This window comes from Heloderma suspectum, chromosome 10 (genome assembly GCF_057233095.1).
Source record: "Heloderma suspectum isolate Gila_16-S chromosome 10, 16-S_ref, whole genome shotgun sequence".
In the NCBI taxonomy this organism is placed as follows: Eukaryota; Metazoa; Chordata; class Lepidosauria; order Squamata; family Helodermatidae; genus Heloderma; species Heloderma suspectum.
In genome coordinates this window covers 2,043,965-2,069,044 of record NC_139467.1, presented here as the reverse complement: position 1 = coordinate 2,069,044, position 25,080 = coordinate 2,043,965, and the positions used below count along the sequence as shown (strand labels likewise).

The following is a 25,080-nucleotide window of genomic DNA, read 5'->3' as shown; positions in this document are numbered from 1 at the left end:
TGACTTTTAAAAATCTTCCATCCAGGAAGGCAGAGGGTGTGCTCTGTACTCACAGGGCTGTAAATGATTTTCTTAGGGGAGCAACAGGAGCAGAGTGAAGTAGCACTCCAAGCCATATGCTGTTTTATACAGGGGATACCGGCTCGAGAACGACATATTGGAGATGGAATGTAGATCTCGACATTGTGCATATAGGGAAATCCTTTCCTTGTAGAGCTGTTTTACTCTGTCAGTGTTAGAAGAGGGCAAAACATCTGTACTAATCCCATAGTTATATAAAATGTGTCTTACAGATTTTACCCAAGATCTTGGTGTTTGCAGTTGTTCTAAAAGACACTTTTTAGGTAAGCGGGAGTCATGTATGCATGACACCTTCAGCTGGTACAGAGAAAGTGCAGCATGCCCCTGTGCTTCAATAGAATCATAGAATAGTAGGGTTGGAAGGGGCCTACAAGGCCATCGAGTCCAACCCCCTGCTCAGTGCAGGAATCCAAGTCAGAGCATCGCTGACAGGTGGCTGTCCAGCCTTGTCTTGAATGGCCTTGTAGACCCCTTCCAACCCTACTATTCTTTGATTCTATGAATGCCTCCAATGTGCGAGAGCCCACCGCCTCCCTAGGGAATCAGTTCCATTGTCGTATTGCTCTTACAGTCAGGACATATTTCCTGATGTTCGGTTGGAATCTGGCTTCCTGTCACTTGAGACCATTATTCCGTGTCCTGTACTCTGAGATGATCGAGAAGAGATCCTGGCCTTCCTCTCTGTGACAACCTTTCAAGGACTTGAAGAGCGCTATCCTATCTCCCCTCAGTCTTCTCTTCTAAAGGCTAAACATGCCCAGTTCTTTCAGTCTCTCTTCATAGGGCTTTGTTTCCAGTCCTCTGATCATCTTTGTTGCCCTCCTCTGAACCCTCTCCAGCTTGTCTGCATCCTTCTTCAAGTGTGGTGCCCAGAACTGGACACAGTCCTCCAGATGAGGCCTAACCAGTGCTGAGTAGAGGGGAACTAGTACTTCCCGGGATTTGGAGGCTATGCTTCTATTAATGCAGCCCCAAATAGCATTGGCCTTTTTTGCAGCCACATCACATTGTTGGCTCATATTCAGCTTGTGATCCACAACAATTCCAAGATCCTTCTCACTTGTAGTGTTGTTGAGCCACGTATCCCCCATCTTGTAACTGTGCATTTGGTTTCTTTTTCCTAGGTGCAGAACTTGGCATTTATCCCTATTAAATGTCATTCTGTTGTTTTCTGCCCAGTGCTCCAGTCTATCCAGATCACTTTGAATTTTGTTTCTGTCTTCCAAAGTATTCGCTATCCCGCCCAATTTTGTGTCATCTGCAAATTTGATCAGCATTCCCTGCACCTCCCCCTCCAAGTCATTAAGAAAAATGTTGAAGAGCACTGGGCCCAGGACTGAGCCCTGCGGTACCCCACTCGTTACCTCTCCCTAGTTTGAGTAGGTCCCATTGATAAGCACTCTTTGAGTCCGATTCTGTAGCCAACTGTGGATCCACCAGATCATTGTTTCATCTAGCCCACTTTGAGCTATTTTGCTCATCAGGAGATCATGGGGCACTTTGTCGAAAGCTTTGCTGAAGTCGAGGTATATGATGTCTACAGCTTTCCCATGGTCCACAAGGGAGGTTACTTGATCAAAAAATGAGATCAGATTCGTCTGGCAGGACGTGTTTTTGACAAATCCATGTTGGCTTTGAGTAATCACTGCATTGTTGTCAAGGTGCTTCCAGATGGATTGCTTTATCATCTGCTCCAGAATTTTCCCAGGGATTGATGTCAGACTGACTGGTCTGTAGTTCCCAGGCTCCTCCTTTTTACCCTTTTTGAAGATGGGGACAACATTAGCCCTCCTCCAGTCATCTGGCACTTCCCCCGTCCTCCATGATTTCTCAAAGAGAAGAGACAGCGGTTCTGAGAGTTCTTCTGCCAGTTCCTTTATTACTCTAGGATGCAGTTCATCTGGCCCTGGAGATTTGAACTCATTCAAAGTCATTAGGTGTTCCTTGACCATATGCCTATCGATCTCAAACTGCAATCCTGCCCCTTCAGCCTGCACTTCACCTTTGCCAGGGGGGTCATAGACCCTCTTTTGGGAGAAGACTGAGCCAAAGTAGGGATTGAGCACCTCTGCCTTTTCTTTGTCATCTGTTATCATTTTGCCATCCTTATTTAATAGCTGAACCACCATTTCTTTCCTCTGCCTTTTACTATGCACGGAGCTGAAGAAAGCCTTTTTGTTGCTTTTAGCATCCCTCGCTAACCTCAGCTTGTTCTCAGCTTTAGCCTTCCTGACGCCATCCCTGCAATTCTGTGCTATCTGCCTGTACTCTTCCTTTGTTACTTGGCCTTCTTTCCACTTCCTATATGTGTCCTTTTTTGTTTTCAGGTCATCCCTAAGCTTTTTGTGAAGCCACATTGGCTTCTTCTGTTGTCTTCCACCTTTTCTTCTTGTTGGAATTGTTTGTAATTGTGCCCTGAGAATTTCCTTTTTTAAAAGCTCCCACCCATCTTGGACTCCTTTTCTCGTTAGCGTCGCTTGCCATGGGACCTTACTGATCATTGTTCTGAGTTTATTAAAATCAGCTCTCCTAAAATCCAGGGTACGCGTTTGACTACACTCGGCTTTTGCTTCCCTTAGAACCAAGAACTCAAGTATAATATAGTCGCTTTCCCCCAGAGTTCCTGTAACTGCTACTTTATCCACTAAGTCATCTCTGTTGGTTAGGATCAATCAAGGATAGCCATTCCTCTAGTTCCTTCCTCTACTTTCTGTAGGAGGAAGTTATCCGCCACACAAGTCAGGAATTTCCTGGAGGGGCCATGTTTTGCAGAATGTGTCTCCCAACAAATATCGGGGAAATTGAAGTCCCCCATTACTACTACATCATGCTTCCTTAAAACATTGGCTATTTGCTTTTCAAAAGTTTAATCCTCATCTTCTCCTTGATTGGGTGGCCGGTGGTACACTCCAACCACCAAGTTCCTTTTATTCTTTGTTCCATTTATTTTGATCCAGATGCTCTCAATGGGGCTACCAAGCTCGTCCTCCTGTATTTCTGTGCAACCCCACCTCCCTTTCTGTTCCTCCTGTTCTTTTTGAACAAGTTATATCCTTCAATTGCTGTATTCCAGTCATGAGAGTCATCCCACCAAGTCTCAGTTATACCTTTGTTCAGTCGTTCAGTCGTGTCCGACTCTTCGTGACCCCATGGACCATAGCACGCCCGGCCTTCCTGTCCTGCACTCTCTCCTGGAGCGTGCTCAAGTCCATATCCATTGCATCGGTGATACTATCTAGCCATCTCATCTTCTGTCGTCCCCTTCTCCTTTTGCCTTCAGTCTTTCCCAGCATCTGGGTCTTTTCCAGAGAGTTTTCTCTTTGCATTAGGTGGCCAAAATATTTGAGCTTCAGCTTCGGTATCTGTCCTTCCAATGAGCACTCAGGGTTGATTTCCTTTAGGATGGACTGCTTTGACCTCCTTGCAGTCCAGGGGATTCGTAAGAGTCTTCTCCAGCACCACAGTTCGAAAGCATCAATTCTTCAGCGCTTACCCTTCCTTATAGTCCAGCTCTCACAGCCATACATTACTACTGGGAAAACCATAGCTTTGATTAGATGGACCTTTGTCAGCAAGGTGATGTCTCTGCTTCTTACTATGCTGTCTAGGTTTGCCAAAGCTTTCCTCCCAAGGAGCAAGCGTCTTTTAATTTAATGGCTACAGTCACCGTCTGTGGTGATCTTGGAGCCCAAGAAAGTAAAATCTGTCACTGCTTCCATTTCTTCCCCTTCCATATGCCAGGAAGTGATGGGGCCAGATGCCATGATCTTCGTTTTTTTAATGTTGAGTTTCAAACCAGCTTTTGCACTCTCCTCTTTCACCCTCAACAAGAGGCTGTTGAGATCCTCTTCGCTTTCTGCCATTAGGGTGGTATCGTCTGCATATCGGAGGTTGTTGATAATTCTCCCAGCAATCTTAATTCCGACCTGTGATTCATCCAGCCCGGCGTTTTTCATGATGTACTCTGCATATAAGTTAAATAAGCAGGGCGACAGTATGCAGCCTTGTCGTACTCCTTTCCCAATTTTGAACCACTCGGTTGTTCCATGTCTGGTTCTTACTGTTGCTTCTTGACCCTCGTACAGGTTTCTCAGGAGACAGGTAAGGTGGTCTGGTACTCCCATCACTTTAAGAATTTGCCACAGTTTGTTGTGATCCACACAATCAAAGGCTTTAGCGTAGTCAATGAAGCAGAAATAGACGTTTTTCTGGAATTCTCTTGCTTTCTCCATGATCCAGCGAACGTTTGCGATTTGATCTCTAGTTCCTCTGCCTCTTCGAAACCCAGCTTGTACTTCCAGTAGTTCTTGGTTCGCATACTGCTGAAGCCTAGCTTGTAGGATTTGGAGCATCACCTTGCTGGCATGTGAAATGAGCGCAATTGTGCGGTAGTTTGAACACTCTTTGGCGTTGCCCTCCTTTGGAATTGGAATGTAAACTGACCTTTTCCAGTCTTGCGGCCATTGTTGAGTGTTCCAAATTTGTTGGCATATTGAATGCAGCACTTTAACAGCATCATCTTTTAGGATTTTAAATAGCTCAGCTGGAATACTGTCATCTCCGCTAGCTTTGTTGTTACTAATGCTTCCTAAGGCCCACTTGACTTCACTCTCTAGGATGTCCGGCTCAAGTTCAGTGACCGCACTCTCATGGCTATCAGGGACATTCAGATCTTTCCTGTATAGTTCTTCTGTGTATTCTGTCCACCTCTTCTTAATCTCATCTGCTTCTGTTAGGTCCCTGCCTTCTTTGTCCTTTATCATGCCTGTCTTTGCACAAAACGTTCCCTTGAGATCTCCAATTTTCTTGAAGAGATCTCTAGTCTTTCCCATTCTGTTGTTTTCCTCGATTTCTTTGCATTGCTCATTTAAGAAGGCCTTCTTGTCTCTCCTTGCTATTCTCTGGAACTCTGCATTCAGTTGGATATATCTTCCCCTTTCTCCCTTGCTTTTCTCTTCCCTTCTTTCTTCAGCTACTTGTAAAGCCTCCTCAGACAGCCACTTTGCTTTCTTGCATTTGTTTTTCTTTGGGATGGATTTAGTTGCTGCCTCCTGAACAACGTTACGGACCTCCGTCCATAGTTCCTCAGGCACTCTGTCTATCAGGTCTAATCCCTTAAATCTACTCCTCACCTCCACTGTATATTCATAAGGGATATGATTTAGGTCGTACCTGAATGGTTTAGTGGTTTTCCCTACATTCTTCAATTTAAGCTGAAATTTTGCAACAAGAAGCTCATGATCTGAGCCACAGTCAGCTCCAGGTCTTGTTTTTACTGACTGTATAGAGCTTCTCCATAATTTCCCTCCTGTGTTAAGAGTTCAAGTTTGTTCTGTTTGTTTCCCATACTCTGGGCATTAGTATATAGACATCGAAGACCATGTGCTTCATAGTCTGGCTTTCTTCCTACATGTGTCTGAAGACTGTTATTGGGCGCTATCAGAGCAGCTCTCTCTGTTGCAGTGCATGCGCTTACGTCCATTGTTACCCCCAACATTACATCTCCCTTCCCCGTAGGATTCAGTTTAAAGCCCTCCTGATGAAGTTCTTCATGCTGTGGCCAAACACATTCTTCCCCTCCTTTGTGAAGTGCAACCCGTCCCTTGCCAACAGCCCATCTTCCAGGAATTATAGCCTGTGGTCCTAGAATCCAAATCTCTCTCGTTGGCACCACCTTCGTAGCCAGTCGTTCACCCGGAGTATTTTTCGTTCCCTTTCTATCCCTCTTCTAACTACTGGAAGGATGGATGAGAAAACTATCTGGGCCCCAAAGTTGTTGAGTTTCCTTCCCAAAGCTTCAAAGTCTGACGTGATCTCTTTGTAGCTCCACTTGGCGGTATCATTTGTTCCCACATGGCTGAGAAGACAGGGATACCTGTCAGTGGGCTTTATGAGTGCAGGCAACCTTTCAGTCACGTCTCTAATCCGTCCTCCCGGGAAATTACATACCTGGCGAGTCCACGGGTCTTCGCGACATACTTGGGTCTCGATCCCACGCAGCAAGGCATCTCCCACTACTACCACTCTTCTCTTCTTGTAGGCCTGGGTTTCATCGCCTCTGTTAGACTGACCTTTAGCCTCTTGCTCAATCTCATGCAGGTTCCCCTGTGAATCTTCCTCTGCAGGCTGTCCTCCAGTCTCATCCGCAAGTACCTGGAATCGGTTCCACAGCTCCACTGCTTCCACTGGTGCAGAGTGGCGTCTAGTTCTTCTTCTCCTGTCACCCTTTTCCAAGGAGTATCCTCTACTCCATTTTTCTTCACCTCAGCATTTCCCACTGCCTCATCTTGCTGTTGCTCTTCAGGCTTCTGGTCTTCCGTTTGCTGCTGTAGTTCCCCCATTCTGTCCAAGAACTCTTCGTGTTCTCTTATTCCCCGGAGGGTCGACAGTCGCCGCCCCAGTCCGCTTACTTTTTCTTCCAGCAGCGTGATCAACTTGCACTTGTTGCAGGTGTAGGCCATGTTGTTCTCAGGCAAGAAAACAAACATTGCACACACCATGCAGGTCACCACCACTGGAGAGTCTTGTCCTTCCATAGCCTCTTTTCCCTTTTTGTGTCTAGCTTTGTGATAGTTCTAGACTAGCCTGTGCCTGTTCCTCTGCTCAGTAGAGGTTAAAAGCAGAGTCCCACTGGTGTGGAAGTGTGTGTTACAAGACAAATAAATGAAAAAAAGTTAGTTAAAAAAAAATTAAACATGAAAACATGAAAAAAATAAAAATAAAACAAATGTTAGGGGCCTCCCCCTTGACCTCCCCTGCCGAATTCCCCTGGCCGACTCCTGTTTGCTCCCCCTGTCTGCTCGCTCTGGTCGCTCGCTCTCTGGGAGCTTGCTTGCTTCTGTAGTCCCTGGACCAGCTGGAGCAGCTTGCTCGGCTCTGCTCTGCTCAGCTCAGCTGGGAGGCGGGAAACAGACTGAGGCTTCCCGCCCACTCAGCTGCTGGGAGTACTCAGGCCACACACCCCCAATTCAGTTGGAGCTCTCAGGAGCACCTGGTGAGCTCACGGCCACTCAGAAGGATAAAGGGCAGCCCCCTGGGCTTCCTGCAGCCCACTTACCTCTCAGCCTCTGTCTCCTTTGTCTCTTCTGCCACTGCAACTCCCCTGGCCAACTCCTGTTTGCTCCCCCTGTTCGCTTGCTCTGGTCGCTCACTCTCTGGGAGCTTGCTTGCTTCTGTAGTCCCTGGATCAGCTCAGCCATGGTAGTTAACAAACTGTAGTAGCATTCTGCCAAAAATTTATTTGTTAAGTCCATTTCTTCAGTGATGAAATCTATCTGGTTCTTAAAGTGAGTGATAGGGTTTAAACCCTCAGTAGGATCCATTCCCACTTTAAGCTCACTCTTCACCAATGGAGGAATTTCCACTGTTAGGATAGGGGAAGATTCAAGAGTAAACACAGAGGTCCTATGGTTCCCTCCCAGCCACGCAGGAGGGGCTCTTTTGTGCTTGTAGCATGTGCGATGTTGGCTTGGGCAATTTCTTTTGCAAGATCAATTTCCCCTTTCCTATCCTGTGTGGTAGAATCGTTACAAGGGATGTAATTTACAGACCAATCCAAGATATTAGGGCAGACAGATGAGGTGGAATGAGAACAGGGAGACTTACTGCCGTCTTTCTCTTTTAAAGCAAAAAAGGGCGGAATGGTTGTTATTTGTTTCCTTTTTGGAGTGGGGAAGGTCAGGCACGGGGGGGGGAAGAAGATCCCCAAGGCCTTACACCCTTGTCTCATGAGAACCATACTTGATAATTAAAATTAATTTAATTAAAATAAGTAAAAATTAAGACAAAGCAAAAAATTCACAATGAAATAAATTAAAATAATTTGAGCTAGGCCAGCAAGCACATTAAAATAAAATACAACCTTAGTTGCCAGCACTGTGGGGTTCACCAGGTCATTTCATTCAAAAGTTTCAACCCCGCAAGCACACAAACACTGACGCATAAGCGCAAACACTCTAACTTAAATGGACACGGACAATATTCAAAGAAAACCATTGCAGAGGAAATGGAGCAGGTAAAAGTTGTCAGCAGATGTTAATTCAGGACTCAAGGGCCAGATCCTGCCAGAAGCTCTGGTTTGCCACAGGGAGGAGACCACGGGCAAGGGTCCTTAATCCATAGGCAGGCCACAAGTGACTTCCCAATAATTCTGTGCAGCAGGAGATCACACGAAGAAAAACGCGGGCAGTGGCCCAGGCCAAGGCATGGAGCAGGGACGACAGGGAAGGACGAGGAGGCCAGTCAGAAAGCGAACTCTCCTTAGCCAATAAACCCAGACTGTCCTAATTCCACAACAATTCCAAAGCGAGTCCGAGCCTCTCCTTGGCAAAGTCCTGCAAAATCTCGATGGCTGGTAGGGGTAGCAAAAAAGACTGCAGTTCCCATCCATTGGACTTAATTCCAATGCCAGGTGCTAATTTCATGCACCTTCTGCTAAGCTTTACAGGTGTCTTATCTTCTTTTATTTTTTATTTAACATTCCACACACCCCAGCCCAGATGCTGCGGCTCCTAGGACGAAGCAGACTTGTATCTATGTTTTCACTGCTCAAAGAGCTAAACATTCATCACCCAAGGATTGCACATAAACTCCAACATAAACGGCAATAAGTTTATGGGAATTTCTGAGCTACAAAAAGGATAAAATACTGCAAATACTGCAGATAGGGAGGTACGCCAAAACAAGCTACTACTCCGTCACCATCTTGGATATCGCTTCTCAGCCTTTTAGCTAAGGTCAAATATAGTACATTAAGAAGATATATAGGTCAGTAAGAATCTGGCTTCTCTGGGTCTTTATTAGGGTTTAATAACAAAACAATATTTTATGCCATTTGCAGCCATAAAGCACTTCTACCTAAATTGCGGCCTTAAATGCCTGTGATACTGGTCTGTGGTGCTCATATTACAGTTTTGGCTTCTTTTAATCTCAACTTGCCCTGAAAGGAAACTCTGAAGTCAAACACACACACACCCCAAAATCCCAACTGAAACCGTATATCCTATCACACTTTCCCACTTCCTTTCATCTTCCCAGCTCAGCAAGACATATGGCCCGATGTATACCTTCTACCTGGGCTCCCGGCCCTGTGTGGTCCTCTCTGGCTACCAGGTGCTCAAAGAGGCTTTGATCGACAGGGCAGAAGAGTTCAGTGGCCGAGGTGACTTCCCTGCTGTCCAGATGTGGAGCAAAGGAAATGGTAAGACCTGAGGTGATGGGGCGACAGGAGCCATTTTCTGAAAGGAAGAGGTTCCGGAGCTCAAGCTTGCCTGGGGGAAGACATGCCATCTGGCCTGAAAGCTCTTGTCCCAGATGTGTCAGTGACACTGACAATGGTGGTTGCTCAGTCAGTTGTGAGGGAAAGGCACGCTGTACATGTTCGAAGGAACTCTACTGTATTGTGTCCTCATATGTTCTCAGGGATGAACTTTGGCATTGAAAAGAGGCTTAGTTGTTGAGACCTAAGTCAACGCGAGCCCTGTGATCAGGGCCAGGGAGACCTGTTTGAGTCTCTCCATCACCCACCAGCAACGGGGATCATCAGGTCTCTGAATATTGGGGGGTTCTCAACTCATCCTGGCTTAATTCAGGCTATGGGGCTGCACAGGAGGGGCAGGGGGCTTAGCCACATGAGTGCATGTACCGTTCTAGGGCTGCGCAAATTAAGCTGTGCGCAGGCTGTTTGCTGAGCGCACAGTACCCCTGCACGTCAGCCAGCCCCTGCTCAGCTGGAGGACTCTGAGCATGTGCAAAGCCCTGCCACCAGCCGAGGCTCTTGGCCTCTGGGGGACACGTGTGGTTCCAGGCTTCTTGCCAGGCCACGGTGTCACTGGCCGCAGGCTCATCCCTGGCCTCCCTTGGCTCTTCCCTCAGGGATCGTGTACGGCACTGGGGAGCGCTGGAAGCAGCTGCGCAGGTTCGCCATCACCACGTTCAAGAACTTTGGAATGGGGAAGCGATCCATGGAGGAGAGGATCAAAGAGGAGGCCCAGTTCCTGGTGGCTGAGTTCCGCAAAACCCAGGGTTGGTTGTGTTGCACTTGGGGGGGGGGGGTCATCCCACTGGTTTCCCTACGAGATCTCAGGCTGTTGCCTCTTCATTCCCCCATGGCACCATTCCCCAATGAACGGGAGCAACTTGGGCGTTCTGTGGATGTTGCAGGATCTACTCTCTTAGTTGCCTTTGTTTTGCTCCACTGTCTGTACTCCTGTACCTTTAGCAGCAGCCTGCCATGCCAACATCATTTAGCAGAAGCTGCTTTTCCCATCGTTTCAGACCAAGAGCTTTTCTACACAAGGCTGTTAATCTGTTGTGTCTACTTTCAGTTTCCTCACAGAACTGAGATGCAAGCGCTACACAGAGAGTGTTTCCTTTCCTGCTTTTCTGCTATATAACCTCTAGGTATCCCTGTGGGATAGCAGAATCGTGCAAATGCACAAGTGAGAAAATGGTTTCTTTTGTTTTCACAATTAAATGCAGCATTTTCCCTGCTCTAAAAAAAGCTCACAGAAAGTGCTCTTTAGACACAGAAGTGAAACTGGAGGGTCATGGCATCATCGAAAGAACCTATAAACAACTGTGAATAAGAAATGAAGAGTGCCCAATAAATGCCTTGTGTAGAAAAGCCAAAATAAACATTCCACTCACTAAATTCCAGGCTTCTGTTAAAAGTTACAGGCACAAGAGCAAGGCTACTAAAAAAATAAAAATAAAAAAGATGACAACTCAGTCTCCTGATGAGCACTATACTAGATTTAAAGTACATTCAAATCTGATTTATGTAGTCCAGTTGACAAACATTGTGAGCGCATGTTTATTATATTCTGGAACAATATAGCGCACGACACATCCAACCATTCACACTACTGAAAGCAATCTAAGCATGCTCTGTGAAGGATGCAAAGACGTTTTGTCATGTGGACTGTGGCAAATATAAACCTCACTCCGTGAAATAATACCTTAGGGAAAAAATGTTAAATTCAAATGACAATTTCTGTGTGGCCTTAGATGAAGGCTGTCCTATTTTAAGAGAGAAGGTTGGTTACTGAGGCTGTCCCGCGAAGGTATCTATGAAAGGCATTTCTGAAACATCTCTACTTCAGACCTGCTTATTCACAGGCAAACCCCTTGACCCCACCTTCTTCCTGAGCTGCGCTGGGTCCAACATAATCTGCACTCTCGTTTTTGGAGACCGCTTTGAATACACAGACAAGAAATTCCTCATGTTGCTCGACCTCATCAACAGCAACTGGAAGCTCATGAGCTCCACCTGGGGACAAGTGAGTCCAGGCCTTGGGGAGGGAGGAAACTGGGGGGCAGAGATTCTGTTGTCCCCAGCACACGGGCACAACAGCTTTCTCCTGCTGTTTCTCCCCAGTAAATGGTCCTCAGAGGTTCCTTGCCTCTTAACACAGAGTCCATACAGCCACACAGACCTAACCTCCAAGAACCACAGCAGAAACATAACAATTGCAATCCACTAAAACTAAAAGAGCATAAAAACAACACAGCAACCATGTCAGCAAACAAACAAAACCAGCAGTAGAACAATAAACAGTAAAACAGCACAATAAAGCATTATCCATTAAAGGTTGGGGAAAACAAAATTGTTTATAGCTTGCATCTAAAATCTAACAGGGTAGGAGCCAGCCACATGCTCCTATTCCACTTGTAGGGTGCCACAACGGAGAAGGCCCTGTCTCCTGCAGCCACCCTCCCAAAGGCAGAGGTCCCAGAACAAGGCCCCTGATGATCACTGATGACCTCAGCACATGGACAGGATCACATGGAAGCCAGGGACCCTTCCGCTATCCTCGCCCCAAGCCACCTAAGGCTTCATGGGCCAAGAAGACCAGCATTTTTAATTGAATCAAGAAACAAACCAGAAGCCAGTGCAGATATTTTAATACTGACAAGTTATGTTCCCAGTACCCTGTGCTAGCCAATAATCCGGCTGCCTTATTTTGGAACCGTTGAGGCGTTTGGGTAGTCTTCAAGGGCAGCCACACGTAGAACACATTGCAGTAATCAAGTCTGAATGACAGCAGGGCATGGATAACTGGGGCCAGGCTATCTCTATCCAGGAGGGGTATGCCACAGCCAGCATGCCAGCCCGAATTTCGGAAAGGCACTGTGCCAGGGGTGCTGCCTGGGCTTCCGTCCTAAAGCCAAATTTCACAGTGTCCCTAAGCTGCAAACTTGTTCTTTGAGAGGGAGGGGGAACCTTGTCCATCCCCACCTTTTTGAGCAGAAAGCTGCAAGGGAAAGAAGCACGATCTCCATAACTCCCCCCGCCTTTCTGGTTCAGATGGATGTGCAACAGACAACTACAATTTGCAAAGGGGAAGAAGATCCACGTGTATGTGCCAATGGCCATAATTCAATGGAACCTCCATGTGCAGAGGCAGTGTATCTCTCAATACCAGATGCCGAGAGGGAGGGCTAGCAGCAGGGGTCTCTTGCCTTCATGCTGTGCTCGTGGGCTTCCCAGAAGTGTCTGGCTCGCCACTGGCCACTTCTGGGCGAGGTGGGCCCACTCTGGTCTGATCCAGCAGCCAGGCCCTTGAGATGTTCTCAGGATGGCTGGATATGCATCCATTTCCCCATCAGAAATGGCTGTGTGAATGCACTGGGGGGGAGGCATTATAAACTGGGGCTCTGTGACTGCTGCATCTTCTTCTCCACTCCGTTCCAGCTGCTCTTCACCTTCCCGAAGATCATGAGGCACATCCCCGGGCCTCACCGGCAGATTTACAGAAACTACCTGAAGCTGGCAGAGTTTGTGGGTGAGCGGCTGGAGACAAACAGGCAGACACTGGACCCCAACTCCCCGCGGGATTTCATTGACTGCTTCCTCATCAAAGTTGAGCAGGTATCCTCAGAGCTCAGGGCAGCAGCCGGCACTCCTTCACACTTCCCCTCTCTGCAGGGAACCCCAGGAATTGTAGTGCTGGGGGGGAGGGCTGTCCCTCAGCACCATCTCCAGACTACAGTTCCCAGGATTCTTTGGGGGAAGCCACGATGGTTAAGCTGGTGCAAAACTGGTGCAGGTTTGTGATGTAGGTATGCCTTTGCTGCACCCAGACTGCCCCAGCAGCATTCAGACTGCTTAGGATAGCAGTGGGAACAATGACAGACCAAACAGCCAAAGATGCCGGCACAGTGTAGCTTGAAGCTCTTCCTGCCAGCCCCTAAAGCCTTCGCAGAGGCATCTCAGCCTTTTAGGTTGGGGGGGAACTGTGCAGAAGCTGGGCAACCCCCTCGCGACTGGTGGCTGGGGAAAGGGGGAGGGGCATCCTGGGGGCTTTCAGGGTGCTGCATGGGCTCCTGGACCTGGGGTGCTGCACCCCAGTGCAGAGTGAGACCCAAAAGGTGCAGCCCCGGTCCCCGTGTAACGTCAAAGCCCCCACCGTTCTGTTGCGTGGAGGGCTGCACCGCAGATGGGAAGCATTGGATTCAGACCTCTGTCCAGTCCGGGCGAGAGGCAAGCCTCTCCGCCTCTGCTCCCCATCTGGGGAATGCACGCATTCACGACGTCTTTCAAGGATTTGTGGTGAGGGCGAAGGAACTTGAGCTGCAAAGAATTGCCAGCTTCTCTCATCCCCCTTGCAGGAGAAGAGCAACCCCTACACACACTTCAGCGAGGACACCATGTCCAAGACCACAGTGAACCTCTTCTTTGCTGGGACGGAGACTGTCAGCTCAACCATGAGATACGGGCTCTTGATCCTCATGAGGCACCCGGAGGTGGAAGGTACGCTACCAAGAGTGGAATGGAGGGAAGGCGGGTGGGATTTCTTCTGTTCAAGCTGCCCCCTCGCTGCGAGGCCGAGGATGCGGGGATGGAAAGACGTACAAGGCCGGACAGTCAAGGGGATGTGGGAACAGAAAAGCCCCCTATGGGGCCATGGGACAGAGCATATCAGGTGCTTTGGATGGAGAACCTGGTCAAATTTCACAACCAGGGTCAACATAAGAACATGAGAAGAGCCCCGAGGCTGGATCAGACCAAGGCAGAGCAAAGTCCAGCATTCTGTTGCATGCAGTGGCAGCCAGATGCCTCTGGGAAAGCCACAGCCAGGGCATGAAGGCAACTGCTGGCTGCCAGCACCTAGTCCTATCGGATGTTACTCTGCTGAACTCCATTGGCAAAAATGCCAGCGCAGTTTGGGATTGTGCAGCAGCTACAGCTGTGCACAGAGGGTATCCTGGACGCAGGGGAAGACTTAAGGGCACTTCAGCTCACTGAAACCAGTGGGTGTCTCGTCCCAGCCCCACCTCACACGCAGGAAGCCATCAGGGCTGGTGCTGCCTGCCTGTCATTGACTCCTTGCAAGCCACCGCCACCCATCCATCTCCCTGGCAATCCAATATCTGTGGAGAACATCAGGACTCTCCCAGCTTCTTCCTCATTGCAGAGAAACTCCACGAGGAGATCGACCAAGTCATCGGGGTGAACCGCAGCCCTTGCATGGAAGACCGGAGCCGGATGCCCTACACGGATGCCGTCATCCACGAGATCCAACGCTATGCCGACATTGTGCCCATGGGAGTGCCCCACACTGTCACGCGGGACATTGAATTCCGTGGATACAGCCTGCCCAAGGTTTGGGAAACTGACAAACATTCTGTGGGGACAGTCTTTTTTACCTGTTGTAGGATTCCCAGCACCAGCACACAGCATCCAACCTCAATTCCCCATTGACTGTTTTCTAAAACGAGAGATATTTTTAATTAATTAATTAATTAATTAATTAATTTCTTAGTCGCTCATCTGGCCGGTCACCCGTACAACAATACAACGATCAAAAACAGTAAAATTAAGCATTAAAACATGTTCTAAAAATACCCTTTGTTGTTCAGTCGATAAGTCGTGTCCGACTCTTCGTGACCCCATGGACCATAGCACGCCAGGCCTTCCTGTCCTCCGCTCTCTCCCAGAGTGTGCTCAAGTTCATAACCCACCCCAAATGCCTGCCTGAACAACCAAGTTTTCAATGCGTGGCAGAAGCTCATTAAAGAGGGGGCAGGGCAGAGTTCTCTAGGGAGGGAGTTCCACAGAGCAGGGGCCACCACAGAGAAGGCCCTCTGCCTCGTCCTCACCAGCCTAGCTGTCCTGGCTGATGGGACAGAGAGAAGGCCATCCGAGGCTGATCTTGTTAAGTGGCCTGTCTGGTGCTGCTGGGGGCGCTCCTTGAGATAGGCTGGGCCAGAACCATATAGGGTTTTAAAGGTCAAAGCCAACACCTTGAATTTGGTCCAGAAAACAGCTGGTAACCAGGGCAACTCCTTCAGCACCAGAGTGATGTGATCATGCCAGCAGCTGCCTTTAATCAAGCGAGCTGCTGTGTTCTGCACCAGCTGCAGCTTCTGAACCATCTTCAAGGGTAACCCCATGTAGAGCGCATTACAGTAGTCTAGATGAGAGGAGACCAGGGCATGTACTACTGATGGGAGCAGATGGTCGGGAAGGAAGGGGCGCAGCCGCTGTATCAGATGGAGTTGGTACAGCGCTGCCTGGCTCGCATCTGACACCTGAGCTTCCATGGACAGCTAGGAGTCTAAAATGACCCCTAGGCTGCGGACCTGGTCTTTCAAGGGTAGCCGTACCCCCTTCAACACCAGGTCAACCTCCCCCAACCTCCCCTTGTCTCCCACCAAAAGTACCTTGGTCTTGTCAGGGTTCAGCTTCAGCTTATTCCTCCCCATCCAGCCACACACTGTCTCCCGACATTTGGATAGGGATTCTATGGCCAACCTTTAGAAGTGAGGATTTAAACGAGAGATAGAGCTGCGTGTCATCCGCATATTGATGACACCACACCCCAAACCTCCTGATGATAGCCCCCAGCGGCTGCACATAGATGTTAACTAGCATCGGGGAGAGGATGGAACCCTGTGGCACCCCACAAGTGAGCGGCCACAAGTCCGAAACCTCCTCTCCCAGTGCTACCCTCTGGAACCTGCCAGAGAGGAAGGACCGGAACCACTGTAATACAATGTCTCCAATGCCCAGCCCCTCCAGGCGGTCCAGGAGGATACCGTGGTCAACGGTATCAAAAACCACTGGGAGATCGAGGAGAACAAGGAAGGACCATTTGCCCCTATCCAAAGCCCTCCTCATATCTTCCACCAAGGCGACCAAGGCCGTTTCTGTCCCATGCCCAGGCCAGAAGCCCGACTGAAATGGATCTAGATAATCGGCTTCTTCCAAGTGTGCCCTCAACTGCATCGCCACCACCCGCTCAATCACCTTGCCCCAAAATGGGAGATTCAAGACTGGGCAAAAGTTGTTCAGAACTTGGGGATCCAAGGAAGGCTTCTTTAAGAGGGGTCCTATCACTGCCTCCTTGAGGGCAGATGGCATCACTCCCTCCTCAAGGGAGGCGTTCACCACCGCCCTGATCCCCTCACCCAGCCTCTCTCTGCAGCTCATAATGAGCCAAGGTGGGCAAGGATCAAGTAAGCAGGTGGTCGGCCGTACCGATGAAAGCACCTTGTCCACTTCATCAGGAGGAAGAAGCTGGAACCGATCCCACAAAACCGGTTTGCCACAGGCTGCCTCTCGTTCGCTAACTGTATCCATGGCACACGGAATAACACTCCTGATCTGATCAATTTTATCCGCAAAGTGCCTTGCCAAGGCCTCACAGGAGGCCTTAGAATACTCCAGCGGTTCCGGAGCAACTGGACCGACCAGGCTCCGGACCACTTAGAACAGCCTCCGGGGACAGCATATCGGGATTCAGTCCTGCCAGGGAGCCATGGCCTCTCTTCCCTCCCACCAAGCCTAGATGGGCGAGAGCTGGCTGTGGATACTCTGAGTGGCCTTGAGAACAGGTGACAGAACTACGGTCCTGACAGCCTTGCCTCCACCTGAGGCCTGTTCCCCCTTAACCAGCATGTGTCCAATACAGGCTCCGCCATGGTTCTTTTAATCCATACCTTCCTCCTCTTCTCTGTTGTGCTTCTCTCCCTCCATGCCCAGGATCTCAACATCATCCCCCTCCTCTGCACATCTCAGTCTGACCCCACGCAGTTCAAGAACCCAAACTCCTTTGACCCAACCCATTTCCTGGATGAGAGCGGGCGCTTCAAGAAGAATGACGCCTTCATGGCTTTCTCTGCAGGTAACGCGCAGAAGAGGGATCAGCCGCCCCATTGACATCCCCTTCTCCAAGGCCTCCTTTTCTGTAAAGGGAGAGGTGTGTGTGTGGGGGCGGGGTTAAGAGTGTCTGAGGATGATGAAGATGAGGAGGAGGAGGAGGAGGCCTCTTCCATCCTTTGCCCCTGTATAGCGCAGCACTCCTTTTGTTCTTGGTGGTGAGAGGTTCTGGGATGCAAGCCTGCCTCCAGAGAATTATGCCCTCGCCAGTCCTTCATCCTAGAGGATGGGGAGGTGAGGACACGGTGTGAGATGCGTCCTGCACGTGCTCAGAGGCACATGTTCCTCCACAGGCCTGCTGTAGCAAGGCGGCTTGAAACTAATAATTGCAATCAAGGTGCCTGGCTGCTCAGGCAGGGCACGCCTCCTGCCCGCCTTCCCAGCCCCCAGCCTGGGCCCGCAGCGAATTCCCCACGGGGAACTGTGACCAACATGCTCGCTCCAAGAACAGAGATGCTGCCCACACACAGCGGGAAATCTGCCTGCCACTCTCAATTGCGGGTGACATGAAAGGGGAGAGCGAGCAAACAAGAAATAACGGAGCGGCAAGGCAGGATACGGATAAGGAACTCAGTGACGCAGCTGGGTAATTTAAGGCGCTAGCCTTACTGGTCTTTGGTGAGGGATCCTTTAGATGGCCATCTGTATTGCCTCCCTCACGTCAAAAGGTGCTAGGCCAGCCCTGCTCCTTCCTTTGGGAGCTCCTGCTCATTCTGAGCAGTGGGGCCCCGGATGTCTGGCTGCCCCAAAGTCCCACCTAAAGGGTACCGCTGCAGGAGCGCAGTCAGCGCGGAAAGAAATGATTGCAGACAGGAGCTGGTTCCACCTTCCCTCCCCTAACCCTGATGGGCAATTGGGTCGCATCCTGCTTCCACACATTTTTGCCTTGGATCCTGGCAAGTAAAAGGTCTAGAGGCTTCCCTTTTGCACGGACAGCTGGAGCTTCAGGAGGAGCAAGGGTGGCCGTCCCCACGAGGTCCCGGCCACCGCAGGCCCCCGTGCTGCCGAGCTTTTCCACACGAGGCTCTGACTCTGCTGCATCTATGTTTGGCTTCACAGCAGGATTGGGATCAGAGCACTAGACACGGAGCGTTTCTTTCCTGCATTTCCACCACATAACCACTAGGTGGCACTGTGGTGTAACAGAATACACGAGTAAATCGTGTTCTTTTTGCACTTTCACAATCAATTGCTGCGTTTTCCCCTGCTCTAAAAAAAGCTCACAGGAACTGCTCTTTAGACACAGAAGCAAAACTGGAGGGGCATGATGTCATCTAAAGGACCTGTAAACAGCCGCAAGTAGGGAATGATGAGTGCACAACAAATGCCTCTTGTGGAAAAGCTCTCCATGCCTGAACGTGCCTCCAGTGATGCAGGAGCAGCTCTGGGGACTGTGCTGGCCCTCCCCCTGTGCTTCTCCCCAGCTTGCTGTGCAGAGACTGGAGGCCTTTCTGTTCTTCTCCCCGCTCCCTTGCAGGCAAGCGAGTGTGCTTGGGTGAAGGCCTGGCGATCATGGAACTCTTCATCTTCCTCACCACCATTTTGCAGAACTTCAAGCTGAAGACCCTGATGGACCCCAAGGACATTGACATCACCCCGGAGTCGACTGGGCTGGGGAGCATCCCCCGCCCCTATCAGTTCTGCCTCCTGCCCCGATAAAGCACCCCGGATGGTCCAGCTTGCTTGACCCCCAGCCCACGGATCCCCGGGAGCCTGAGATAAGAGGCTGCTCCTCCCAGGCCTGAATTGTTCATCCTTGTCAAGCTTAGCAATTCACGCTGTGCCCCTCAGCTCCCTCTGGCCACCTCTCTGTGTTGCGGTGATCCGTGCTCCACAGGAGTGCCAGCACTCTTACTTGACGCTGACCCTGGGCTGGGCTTCCTGCTCTCCAACAGCAGGCTCCTGGGTGGCTCTCTGGTGTGTTCAGCATTCGGGCCAAGAACCCCCCTGATCCATCCAGCCACCTTCCTGCTTCCCTCCTTGACCTCCTTTTCTCCTCCTCCGTCACCTCCGAAAGGACTCGCGCGCTCGGGGCTCTTGCTGCCCCCCTCTTGCTCCCTCTTCGAACCCCCTGCTCGGCCTCTCCGCCCTGCCCCCGCCCTTGGCATCCCACCCTAGAATGGCCTGCCTGTGAAGTCGCCCTCAGACCTGCCCATGGCCCGGCTGAGCCCACCCTGTCCCTCAGCCCTTCTCCCTTGTCACTCCCCTAGCTGTGACCTCCCCCCCCCCAGCTCTGCCACCCTCGCCAGAGGGCCTCTTGCTCCACCGCTCTCCCTTGCTGCCCCCGTGCGTGGATCTCTCTCCCTGGACATGCACTGGATGCTGCCACTACCCCTCCGCCTGCCTTCGATTCCCCCCTCAGCAGCCACGGCCTCCGCGTGGTTCTTGCCTCGTTCCCATCAGCCTCACTCCAGGCTGTAACCAGGTTTGGTGTGCACATGAAGGCATCTGGCTGCATTCTTCTTCTCCCTCCCTGTCTGCCCTCCCTCTGTTATCCTCTCCATGGCTGGTTTTACATTGTGAACTGTCGGGGGGGAGGGGGGCAAGTAGGGACCTGACTCTTTTTGCCTGCAAAACTCTGTAAGGTGCCATGGACGGGGCTGGAGCTGTCTAAATCATTACGGGAGCAATAGTATGGGCTGCACACTCGCTGATCTGCGGTCCCCGTGCTTGGAGCCATCCGGGCAGCCACTGCAGGGCAGGAGGAGTGACAGAGGTGATCCCCCTTCCCCGTCCTCCTGCCCTGCAGATGTTGCTCGATGGGCTTTTGAGCCCGTCTGGTGAGGGTGCTTTGGAGGGGGAGGGAAGGAGGCTGAAGAGGCTCAGGGTAACTTGCATCCTGGCCTCTCTGGTCTCCTCCTCCCCTGCCCACCGGAAAGCCCCTTTCCTCCTCCTCTGAGGTTGCTTCCCCGACCTTGGAGGGCAGCAGCTGTCAAGGGCTCCTTGGAGGCCTCTCTCAGTCTAATCCAGTAGCCAAGTCCAGACACAGACAAATGGATTCTTTTCAAAGCTTTATTCCTCTTTTACAACTTAACAACGCTACCGTTTGCAACTAGATCTGAGCAGCAGAGTACGTATGCCCTACGTTGGAACAGCTGGTCCCCGTTTGAAAGGGAATTACTGGCAGACCCCTGAACTTAAGGACTAGGGAGAGTCCCTCCCCTTTTCCCTTGGATCCTCTGGGCACAGCCATAGTTTGCGTGCCAACCGGGCACTACGCCTCCTTTCTGCGCCCTCCATTTGGCGCCGCCCTCTGTGTCGGCGTCGCGCGTCCATCAAGTCTGCTTCCTGCGCTCTGTCACTCCCAGGACTGCTATCTAAGCTAGGAATGCTGGTGGGAGGAATCTCTGTCAGCTGTTGGCCCTGGGAAAGAGGAGTGTGCTCCTCTCCCAGGAGCGACTCCTCTTCCTCAGAATCAGAACTACTCTGGGATTCTATGGGCTCAGTGTCCACCCTGACAGCAGGCTGCGAGGGGTCAGGGAAGGGGCTTGGGTCTCTGACTCCCCCTTCCGAGGCCTGGGCATTGTCTCTGACCTTTGGAGGGGTTGTCCAAACCATCCTATGGGCCCCAGGACACTCGCCCAGAGACCCTAGGACTGCTCCTTAAATCATTGTTCATGCAGAACATCTCAGGTGGTTTCAGCTTGGCCTGGGTGCCTTAAAGCAGGGTGGGCAGACCTCTGGCTGGCAGGATCAACTTCTTTTTTGCCAGGGTCTCAAGACCCATCCCCCACAGCCAGTCATAAAATAGCCGTTCAGGGTGGAGCCAATTACAGGGTGGAAGCTTCATCCCATCAATTGATACACAATTCACAACAGATCAGAGATTCTAACAGCAAACACTAAAAATAAATACAGAAAGACCTGGGGAGAGTGATGACATATTTTTTAGCCCTGGAAAAGAAAAAAAGAATGAAAGAAAATTCTGAACTTGAAGAAGCAAATAAAGTTCATGATGAGGTAGATGCGGAGCCCTCGCGCCAATTTTTTTCTGCAAATTTGCATTATTTTCAGGTCCACATATATCGCACCCAAAACAATGCACTTTCGCTTTCTTACCACAAATACTGTAGCTTAGAAAATCTGCACAACTTTCACACTTGCTCCCAACTTTAACTTTCTCTTGCCCCTTATCTTTGCTATCCCTATCTTTACTGGAATTCTTACATCAAAACAAACTCCTTGAGTGCAGGCTGACTGAGGGAGGCATCCTGCATGTAGGGATGTGCAAACCCACCCCTGTCCAGGTTCTCCGGGCACCTGCTCAGCCCCTTGCCCCCGCTCGCTGGTCCCCAGACCATACTTGAGCCCCTCCCACACTTGCAAGCAGCCCACATTCACCCTGGTGGCCTCTTCAAGCTCCACAGTTGCCATTTTTTGAAAAATAAAATGGCGATTGCAAAAATGCACATATTTGCATATGAACGAAAATGTGCATATTTGTGTATGAAAAATTCCCTAAAGGCTGTAAAGCGCTATCTCAAAGTCGCGATTCTCCATTGTTTGGTTTATTGCCATTTGGAAGTAACCAATTCACATCTTTGACCCTGAGCTGCATCAGGTTAGAAAGGGGGCCTGTGTTTTCCATCTCTGTCTTTCCCAGCACAAACTCAGAAATAACTCCCATTGTGGTCAATGAGACTTGTTCCTGAAATGTGCACTCCAAAAGTTACCGTGATTCCTATGCATCAAAATAACGTGTTTTGGAACCTTAATGTTGAAGCTGTGTGCCTTTGATGTTTGCTTCCTTGATTTTTGGAAGTAATTAATTTGCAGCTTCAATCCTTTGCAGCATCAGGAGCTTCAGTGGAAAGGAGAAAAGGAATTAGAAAGGGGGCTGGTTGGAGCCAGGGTGCCTCAAGTATTCAGAGGGTTAACTCTCCTAAAGGCTGTGAAGTGCTATGTTGAACCTGCTTTCTCAGCTGTAAGGGAGTAACAAATGCGAAGCTTCGATTGTTCGCATCAGGAGCTTCAGGGGAGAAAGAAGGCTGCACCTGTGGTTCTTTAATGTTTGCTTTGAAGTAATTAATGTGACGCTTCAGCGCTTCGCTCGTTCGCAGTTTTGTCAGCTGTAAGGAAGGACGGGAAGCCTCTCACGTTGGAGGGGGGCAGAAGCCTCTCACATTGGTTGATCAGCCCCTGACAGACTGATGATGTTCATTCCAATCCTCCCACCCACCTGGAAGTATGTTCCTGTGAAGGGACTTAGAATGGTGTAGTGCACTTGTTCAAGGAACCCTGCGCAGACCAAAGCTGGCTCCTTGAAAAATTTGGGTAAGCCACCATTGGCTTCTCCTTTTGTTGTTGTGGAGACACCCCCCAGGACTTGTACAACCTCTCCTGATTCAGATGTCACAGGGAGACAGAGCTGCGTGTCTTCACCATACTGATGGCACCTGGCTCCAAGTCCCCTAATGACCGCTCCCAATGGCTTTATACAGATGTTAAACAACAGTGGGGTCAGGATGGTACCCCACGGAACCCCATAGCTCAATTGCCAAGGGGCTGAGGAATGGTCACCCAATGTTGCTTTCTGAAATTGACTCACAGGCGAGACCTGAACCACTGTAACACAGTGCCTCCAATGCCCATCCCATGGAGTCGATCAAGGAGGATACCATGGTCAATGTTATCCAAAGCCGCTGAGAGGTCAAGCGGAATTAACAGGGTTGCGCTCCCTCTCTCACTGAAGGTCGTCCATCAGGGTGACCAAGGCTGATTCAGCCCAGTAATCAGATCGAAACCCACACTGGAATGGGTCTAGATAATCAGTATCATTCAAGAGCACCTGCAGTTGTCCAGTACCTTCCCAAAGAAAGGGGTATTGTAACTGGGTGGTAGCTGACAAATGCCATTGGGCCCAGAGAGGGTTTCTTCAGGAGCGGTCGCACTACTGCCTCCATAAGGACAGCAGGAACCACCGCTTCCCACAGAGAAGCACTCACCACATGCTGGACCCACCAGGTCATACGCCCTCCGCTAGTTTTTATTAGTCAGGAGGGGCAAGGATTGAGAGGGCACATGGTCAGTCGCATCGGGCAGCATCAAATTCGCTGTGGAGACCAGTGATTTTGTCCTCAAAGTGTGATGCAAAAAGGTCACAATGGGTCCTTGAGGGGACCAGGGCCCCATTCGTTGGGAAGAGTGCTATCAGACCACCTGAAAGAGCTCTGCTGGATGGCTACTTGAGGACACAATGGAGGCAGCAAAATAAGCCTTCTTTGCTGCCTGCACTAACACACAATAGGCACAATTATGTGCTCTGGAGTCTGTGCTCTGTCATCTTCACTTCAAGTCTTGTGCCATTTGGTCATCTTCACTTTTGGTCATGTGCCATTTGCGCTTTAGCCAACATCCGCCCTGTTTCATTGACTGCAGCTCCCTAGTATACCAGGGAGCAGAGGGGGCTCCACACTGTGGGAGCGGGCGCTCAGGTGCCATCAGGCCAATGGCCCTCCACTTCTCACTGTTCCACAACGAGACTAGGGCCTTGGCTGGATCACCAGCTCTCTCCATGGGAAAATCCCGAAGTGCTTTCAGAAATCAGCCGGACTCCATCGGTCCCCTGTGGCAGACCATCCAAATGGGTCCCTCAGCTAGGGATGGCGCTGGTGGAACCAGCTCCAGACAATGGCGTTACTTGGAAACCCCCCCCCCAATTTTCAGATTACTCATCCCACAGCTTGGAGCAAAAACCGAATCAAGGGTGTGCCCTGCTTCATGTGTTGGGCTGGTGACAAACTGAGACACCCCTAGGGTTATCATGGACCCATGAAGTCCTGAGCCAGAACCCCAGAGACAACCTCACAATGGAAGTTGAAGTCACCCAGAACCACTGTCCTGGGTTCCTCCAACACCACACTTGGGTCCATCTCCACCAGTTCAGTCACGGAGGATGCTGGGCAGCAAAACCACTAAGTGATGGGAGCAATACTCCTTCCTTACCTACCGTAGTTAGTGAAAGGTCATCTGAGCAATGCATACCTACTAGGCAAGTGCGGAGACCTTGCCATGAAAGGGTACCTCCATGTTGGTTGGAAGACTGTGATAGCTAAGGGGGGAGGAATGCTATGTATCCGGGGGGGGGGGGGGAGGTACTGTGGCTTAGTTATTGTTTTGAACTTTGGCAGCTCCTGTAGAGTTGGGTGGAGCTTCTGCTAAGTTGTCACTTCTGTGTGTGATAAAGAACAGTTGTGTTTGAGGCCTGCTGATTCTTGCAGTCATTTCCTCTACCTATCCAACACCCCCCCCCCATTTGGGGGAGGGTCACACATGGACTTCGCACTGCGGGGTTCAACAGAACTGCAGCACAGATGAATTCAAAATTCAGTTTCTTTGGGGCCCTCCCCCCAAACAAAAGGCCTGCTTAATTCAGGGAGCTGAGCAGCCTGCGGGAGGCAGGGGGGAGACCAAGCTGGGTGCCTCATCTAGAAAAGCTCATAGAGGGAAGGGATGGATGCTGGGCAGCAGGGCGGGTGGGACACCAGCAGCGTCCCCAACATGTCTCTGTGGCCCAGCATCAAGCGCGACCCCGCCCAGCTCACCCGCCACGTCTCAGTAAAACACAGCAGATCGGCCTTCTCATCCTTGCTCAGGTCGTGGATGAGCGCGGTCTTATTGCGGGCCAACCTGGCGTCACACAGCGGCACTGCGGCACAGGAGGGCTCAGTGGATGAGCTACTAGGTACATGACAGCGGGGGAATCGTGTACAAACATCTGGGACCCTTTCTGCTCTGATGCCCCGACCCCCTCCTCCTGCCATATCTCCTGCCCCAAATCACTGGGATAGAGGCACCATCTCCATGGTCCCCTGTATTTTCTAAGCACATCCTTA

The 25,080-nt window shown here is 50.4% G+C and overlaps 1 protein-coding gene across 2 annotated transcripts in view; it reads left to right on the top strand.

Annotated features, from left to right (window-relative positions):
- LOC146337421 (cytochrome P450 2F3-like) overlaps positions 1-24,447 on the top strand; it is a 36,080-nt gene extending 11,633 nt beyond the window's left edge. The window contains exons 2-10 of one of the 2 annotated variants that reach the window (XR_014784962.1): positions 9,118-9,280; positions 9,955-10,104; positions 11,200-11,360; positions 12,776-12,952; positions 13,693-13,834; positions 14,499-14,686; positions 17,069-17,210; positions 18,723-19,323; positions 19,995-24,447. Coding sequence is in view for 1 of the 2 variants with exons in the window: in XM_084814559.1 (XP_084670685.1) it covers positions 9,118-9,280; positions 9,955-10,104; positions 11,200-11,360; positions 12,776-12,952; positions 13,693-13,834; positions 14,499-14,686; positions 17,069-17,210; positions 18,723-18,904 (1,305 nt within the window). In the remaining variant the exon portion in view is untranslated. Of the gene's footprint in view, positions 1-9,117; positions 9,281-9,954; positions 10,105-11,199; positions 11,361-12,775; positions 12,953-13,692; positions 13,835-14,498; positions 14,687-17,068; positions 17,211-18,722 lie in introns of both variants that reach the window. The other variant, XM_084814559.1, reaches the window with a different exon arrangement.
- The last annotated feature ends 633 nt before the right edge of the window (positions 24,448-25,080 follow it).